This window comes from Quercus lobata, chromosome 11 (assembly GCF_001633185.2).
Source record: "Quercus lobata isolate SW786 chromosome 11, ValleyOak3.0 Primary Assembly, whole genome shotgun sequence".
In the NCBI taxonomy this organism is placed as follows: domain Eukaryota; kingdom Viridiplantae; phylum Streptophyta; class Magnoliopsida; order Fagales; family Fagaceae; genus Quercus; species Quercus lobata.
This window is the reverse complement of record NC_044914.1, coordinates 28,612,122-28,619,618: the sequence shown is the minus strand read 5'-3', so window position 1 is coordinate 28,619,618 and position 7,497 is coordinate 28,612,122. Positions and strand designations below refer to the sequence as shown.

General features: G+C 34.7%; 1 protein-coding gene and 1 pseudogene across 1 annotated transcript; both read left to right on the top strand.

The window, feature by feature from the left end:
• Positions 1–310: 310 nt before the first annotated feature.
• On the top strand, positions 311–2,690 carry LOC115967289 (annotated as a pseudogene).
• A 2,692-nt stretch (positions 2,691–5,382) lies between these two features.
• On the top strand, positions 5,383–7,285 carry LOC115968618. Its single transcript, XM_031088052.1, has 2 exons — positions 5,383–6,090; positions 6,361–7,285. The coding sequence occupies exons 1-2, from the start codon at positions 5,477–5,479 to the stop codon at positions 7,037–7,039; spliced, it is 1,293 nt and encodes a 430-aa protein (XP_030943912.1). The 5' UTR covers positions 5,383–5,476; the 3' UTR covers positions 7,040–7,285.
• The last annotated feature ends 212 nt before the right edge of the window (positions 7,286–7,497 follow it).

Here is a 7,497-nt window from a genome sequence, read left to right as displayed (position 1 = left end):
CAATAATTAAAGTTATATAATTAAATTAACCAATACATTATAAAAAGATAAATTAATTAAATTATTTGAGGGGTTATTATTAATTAAAGTTGTATTAAAAATGGGTTGACTGTTTAAATTATAGTGAAAATATTGTTTTTTCTTGAGTATGAATAATATTCATATAACTAAGCAAAAATTTCTAATTAAAATTTTATTTTTTAAAATTCTTTTCAGGTTAATTGAGTCATATTCTTAAAGCTAAAAGAATTATGAGCAAACGAAAAACAATTGATGCATTCTTTAAGAAAAAAGATGTTAGCAATTCAGAAATTAGGACACCCGTGGCTATAGAAACAAATGTTAATACTTCGATGCCTGATGAACACACCTCCAAATGTCCAAAACTTCAATCTGAAGAGATAGATCGTGATCCAGGAACACGTAAACAAATATGTGAATTTCCTATCAACAAACAAGATGAAATTCGACGAGCTTATCTCATAAAAGGTCCATACCAACCTGAAAATATAGTCTGTCCATACAATGATGATACTCATCGTCGTCGATTTCAACCTTTATGGTTTGTTTCACATAAGGATTGGTTGGAATACTCACCTACAACGGATGCATTATATTGTCTACCTTGCTACCTTTTTAGTAAGAAACCAATAGGTCGTCCCGGATCAGATGTATTCATTTCAACAGGTTTTAATAATTGGAAAAAGGTGAAAGATGGAATGAATTGTCCTTTAATTCGTCATGAAGGGAAAGAACCAAACTCTCCACATAAAAATGCTATGAAATGTTGCGAGGATTTACAGAATTATTCACGACATATTGACAAGCTAATTGAGAAACAAACATCAAAAGAATTAGAGAATAATCGGTTGCGGCTCAAAACCTCAATAAAGTGTGCTCGATGGCTAGCATTCCAAGCTTGTGCTTTTAGAGGTCATGATGAAAGCCTTGATTCAAAAAATAGAGGCAATTTTATTGAATTGATAAAATTGACATCGACTTTCAATGACAAAGTAGCTAGTGTTGTCTTGGAAAATGCTCCTGGAAATGCCAAATATACATCACCCACAATTCAAAAGGAGATTTTGCATATTCTTGCTAATAATGTGCGAAATGCTATTCGTGAAGAAATTGGAGATGCAAAATTCTGCATTCTTGTTGATGAAGCTCGGGATGAGTCGAAGAGAGAGCAAATGGCCATCATTTTGAGATTTGTTGATAAAGAAGGTTTTATTAAAGAGCGTTTTTTTTATGTTGTGCATGTTAGAGACACTACTGCATTGACTTTAAAGAATGAGATATGTGCTGTCATTTCTCGTTATAACCTCCACATTGAAAATATTCGAGGTTAAGGATATGATGGGGCTAGTAACATGTGTGGTGAATGGAATGGATTACAAGTTCTTTTTCTTAAAGATTGTCCATATGCCTATTATGTACATTGTATGGCTCATAGGTTGCAATTAGCTCTAGTTACAGCATCTAGAGAAGTAAAAGATGTTCATCAATTCTTTGATCATTTGGTCAATATTATCAATATTGTTGTTGGTTCTAGTAAGCGTAATGATGAATTGCAACATGCTCAAGCAGAACAAGTTGAGAATATGATTGCTTCTAATGAAATTGAGACTGGAAGAGGTGCAAACCAGATTGGTACTTTGCAACGAGCTGGAGATACTAGGTGGGGATCTCATTTTCAATCTATTTGTAGTTTGATTAAAATGTTTGACGCTACTTGCAAAGTTATTAATACTATTTCTGAGGAAGGGGCTAATTATAAACAACGCGGTGATGCCGAGGGAGCTTATCAGGTGTTAACATCATTTGAGTTTATTTTAATCTTGCATTTGATGAAAGAGATAATGGGAATTACTAATGTTCTTTGTCAAGCTTTGCAACAACAATCTCAAGACCTTTTAAATGCCATGCATTTAGTTTCAACTACAAAATCACTTATTCAAAAGTTGAGAGATGATGGATGGGAGCCTTTACTTGCTAGTGTTATATCATTTTGTGAGCAACATGAAATTGATATTCCTGATATGAATGCTCGTTACACTAAAGGTCGAGGTAGATATCGTCGTCAAGATGACAATTTAACAATGGAACATCATTTTAGAATTGGCATATTTACAGTTGCAATAGACTTTCAATTGCAAGAATTGAAAAGTAGATTTTGTGAGCTAACAACGGAACTTGTCATTCTTAGTTCAGCTTTAAATCCCAAGGATGCTTTTAGATTATTCAAGATTGTTGATATATGCAATTTGGATAAGAAATATTATCCTCAAGATTTCACTGAACATGAACAAGAACTTTTGGAGTCTCAATTGCGACATTATGAGCTTGATGTGATAAAACATCCAGATTTTCAGAATATGAGTACAATTTCCGAGCTATGTAGGGGATTAAAAATTTCAGGAAAGTCTAAAATATATTTTTTGATTGATAGACTTATTCGTCTTGTGTTGACCCTTCCAGTTTCTACAGCAACTACAGAACGAGCTTTCTCAGCTATGAAATTGTTAAAAACAAGACTTCGCAATAGAATGGAGGATGAGCTTTTGGCAGATAATATGATAATTTATATAGAGAAGGAAATTGCAGGGAATTTCACTATAGAGATGATAATGGATGAATTTTATTCCATGAAAAATCGTCGTCAGGCATGATTTGATTCGGTTGATGACTTGACCTGACCTGAATAATGGGAGATTTACTGAGGCTTAGTCCATGGAGCGGAGGCTTGGGCCGACAAAATTTTTTTGGTCCGTTTTGTAACCCATTGTGAATCCTGTGCGCAGGATATAAAAGCTGTTTTTTTTGGTGATTGGGGTTTTGTCTTGTTGTTGTTTTTGAGAAAGAAAAACACTGTAGCCGCACATTGTAATTTTCTTTGATAATAGTGAAATTCCTGCAACTCCGTGGACGTAGGCAAATTGCCGAACCACGTAAATACTGTCTTGTGCGTGTGATTGTTTTACTTTTGGCTTTTTGTTTTCTCTATTTTTTTGTTTCTCACAGGTTTGAAATTTCGGTTAAATTCTCAACATGTTCAAGTATATAATAATATATAAAAGTTGATAATTTTGTATCAAATAGACTTAAAAATTATATTTGGTATATCTCTGTTACAACCCGGCCCCCCCAAGCATGTATTCCTGGCTACGCCCCTGGATCTAACTCCTGTCTATCATACAAAAGTCTAATTTTCTTTTTAAAATAAAATTTTATAATTATTAAAGTAATCTATTTGAGTGGTAAAAAACACATAGTTGTATTCCTCATTTAATTATTAAATTTATTTATGCCCATAAAGAAATTAGTTACCTATTGATGGGTGGGCCAAATGATTAATTACCTATTGATTTGGGGATCGTATTTTTTTATTTATTTTGAAGTTACAAATTTCTTTTTTAAACGGGTAAAGCTATGAAATGAAAACAAAAATAAAAACTAAAACAATGGCAAACATGTACTAATAGGCTGCATCACGTTGATTTACACTACGGTGGACTGGTGTTCTGTCAATTATTATTTATTTTAAATGTACCTATATCTTTAAAAAAAAATTGTAAAATAAACTTAAATAAAATGACTAAAAAGTACATTGATCTCTTAAGATATATATATTTTTAATAGGATTAGATTACATCACATTAATGAACACCATGTTTCCGAATTGCGTAGTTGCATGAGTCATTTTGTTTGTAATTTAATTTTGCTATCAACATTAATTTACACCAAAGTGAGTTCAACTTGTAAGGTTTTTATCGACAGATAAGAGTTTTGAGATTTAAACTTTATCTACACAAAAAACTTATTAATGTTTTAGTCTGATGATAAAAAAAATTAACATGAAGTGGACAACATATATTAAAATTCTATTATATCTATCAAAAATTATGGAATAGACACTATAAATTGAAATTCTATTATATGTATATATGTTTAGCATTTTCCCTAAACTTTGTAATAAATCCAACTTTAAAAAAAAAAAATGGTTCACAAATTTATTGTTTCAAATTTCCTAGAGGCTGGAGCCTTTAATTACAAATTTTTAATAAAAATTTAGAGCAGCTAGATTCATTAAAAAATTGGAAATGTGATGGCAGTGCCTCTTTGTCAATTTTCATTCCAATGTCTCTTTCCTTCTTCCTCTTCTTCTTTATTATTTTTAAAAAAATTAAGAAAATATTATTTTTAAATTTTATTGATATAAGATAGAAAATTTACTCTAGTCTAATTTAAGTGTATATATGTGTGAAACTTCCTTCTGGAGACTTGAACTCTGACCTTTGTCCTCCCACACCTCACCAGTGCTTATACTTATGGAGTAACCATCGCGTCAAGAATGCACGACGGTTAAATTTTGACTATTGTGTATAAATGATTTTATATATATATATATATATATATATAATATTTACATATTTAGCTCAATGTAATTAGCAACTAGACAAAACACTTGAAATCCCTTAACTTTGATTAGAGCATAGGTGCAATTAACACTATATATATATATATATATATATATGTAGAGAGAGAGAGAGAGAGAGAGAGAGAGAGAGAGAGAGAGAGAGGTTAATTCTTCAAGCACTAGTCATTCATAGGTTATTTCTTGAATCAATCTAACTTTTCATAATTTGTGTTAGCACTTTATTAACGGTACTCAACGTTAACAAATGAATGGCTTACTTACATTCACCCCTACCTACCCCCCCCCCCCCCCCCCCAAACAAAAAAAAGGAAGAAAAAGAAAAAGAAAAAAAGAATGGACTTCTTTGTGTAGGTAGAATTTAACCAATCAGGCCCAAGCAAACAAATACCAAAAGTTATTCAACCATCCATTATTCCACGCCAAAAAATATAAGCCCACCTTAGCATATTCTCTTTCTTTTTTTATGAAAGTATATTCTCTTTTTAAATTGATGCATACATTATGTCATTTATGTTAAATTAAATTATTTTCCTCAGTAGGAAAATTGACTACTTCCACTTTATCTATTTTGACAGAAAATACCCAACACATCATTTACTCTTTAGGTTAATCAATTTTAGTAACGTGAATACCCATTTCTTTTTAAGTTTGTGTCATCAATTTTTTTTTTTAAATATATATATATATATATATATATATTTTGCACAAGTAAAATTTTCTTAATCTACCGAAGGGATAATTTTTTATATTTTTATTTGAAAAAAGAAAGAAAAATCGAATTGGATTTGAGTTTCCTCAAATACCTCAAATACCCAGCTGTACCTGTACGGCTGTACCTAAACTTTTCTCAAAAAAAGAAAAAAAAAAAAAGAAAAAAGAAAAAAAAGACAGCTGTTCTTAGTACTTACAGTTACAGTTGCACCTATCTCCTCTTTCTTCGCTCCCTCCTTTCCCTTTTATATACATCTCTCTCTCTCAAAGGCATAAACACATCTAAACGAAAAACCAGTCCAAGAAAAACTTTTACAACTCCTAATGAATCCGAACCAGTTTGTACGAATCCTTGTAGGAAATCTTGGAGTGAAATTTCCCATAGCTTCCAAACCCTCCTTCTCTGGTGTCCACCCTTCTACCTCTCCATGTTTCTGCAAGATTAGTCTCAAGAACTTTCCCACCCAATTCACCACAGTCCCTCTAATCACTCAAGAAAACCAAATCCACTCCCATGACAATTCCTTAGCGGCTTGCTTCACTTTGGACAAAACCCACATCGACAAATTCCTCAAGAAGCAGAAAAATCCAATCTTGTTGATCGAAATCTACACAGGGAGGAGAGGCACAACTTGTGGTTTGAACAGTGGGAAGCTATTGGGGACAGTCCCTGTAGAGATCGATCTGGGTGCTGTGGAGACAAGGGCTAGTAACATTCTCCAAGGTTGGGTTGGCATTGGAAACAATAACAAGAAGGGCTCGTCTGCGCAATTGTACTTGAGCGTTAAGGCTGAGCCAGACCCAAGATTTGTTTTTGAGTTCGGTGGAGAACCAGAGTGTAGTCCTCAAGTCTATCAAGTCCATGGGAGTGTTAGACAACCTGTGTTCTCTTGCAAGTTCAGTTTCAGAAACATGGCCGATCAAATTTCGTTACCAAGGTTGGTTCTTTTTTGTCCTCTTTTGTTTTTGTTTTGTTGTCCAGAAAAAAAGTGGAAATATGAAAGAATTTTTTTCTTAAACCCCAAAAACTTGAATTTTCTTGGTAACCCATTTAAATGTTAATTTAAGATCTCATGTAGTTCTAAAACCCCAAGACTTGAATCGAATTAATCCATCTCTTTTGTTTCTGTTTGGTTGTTGAGAAAATAAGGGAAAACGAAATCTTTCGCAACGTTATACTAATCTTAAATATGTTCATTCCTATGCAGTGAACAAAGTAATTCAACCAGTTGTAAACACAGAAAGGGATGGCAAATAAGCGTGCACGACTTGTCGGGTTCAGTGGTGGCGATGGCCTCAATGGTCACACGGTTTGTGCCGTCCCCCGGGTCGCCGGGGCGGGTCAGCCAATCAAGCCCCGGGGTGTGGCTCATTTTTCGCCATGGGGATGTGGCGTGTGACCCGTGGGGCCGCCTCGAGGCGTGGCGGGAGCGCCGGGGCCCCGACGCCATTGGCTACCGCTTCCACCTCTTCTCGGGTCCCGACACCACCTCCGAGATCGCCGCGGGGACTCTCAGCTCCAAGAGTGGCGGGAAATTCTGTGTGGACAAAACCTCTAGTGTCACTGCAATGGACACCCCAAGAGGAAGTTGGGATTTCGGATCTGGGTCATGGAATGGGTCCAGACCTGCTTCGAGATCCGAATCCGGATCCGGGTTCGAACTCGGGTCGGCAGCATTGCATCAATTGTATAGAGGGTTTGTGATGTCTTCAACGGTGAGGAAAGCGGGGAAAAGTGGCAAACCAACGGTGGAGGTGGGTGTAAAGCACGTGACATGCACGGAGGACGCAGCGGCCTTCGTGGCATTGGCGGCAGCCATGGATTTGAGCATGGATGCTTGCGGGTCTTTTTCGAAGAAGCTCCGAAAGGAATTGAGGCAGCAATAGGGTCGGGTCGGGTCTTGTCGGTTTTTTTGTTTTATTATTTTGGAGGGGGGTAATTGGACTCATTCATATTGCTGAAAACTAACAGCAATTTTTTTGTCTGGATTTTCCGGATTAAACATTAATTGTACAGTGAGGAATTATTAGGCATAAAGGGATTAATTTTTACTAGTTCTTTACTATGCCTGTGATTTGTATAGTTTTAATTTTTATTTTTATTAATAAAAACAAGAATAATATTAATATCAATTTTGATTTTTAGTCCATGTGTGCTATATTGGAAAGAGTATGAGAATTTTATGTTGGGAGAAATGTTCTTATTAAAGCAATCCATGTGTCTGTAGCGTGATGAAGATTCTAATTTTAATGGATAATGAGTTGGATGGTTAATAATAAGTGAAAATTATGGCATCCCCAGCTAGAAATGTGATGTAATCTCAAATGTGTAGGTGTAAAGGGAT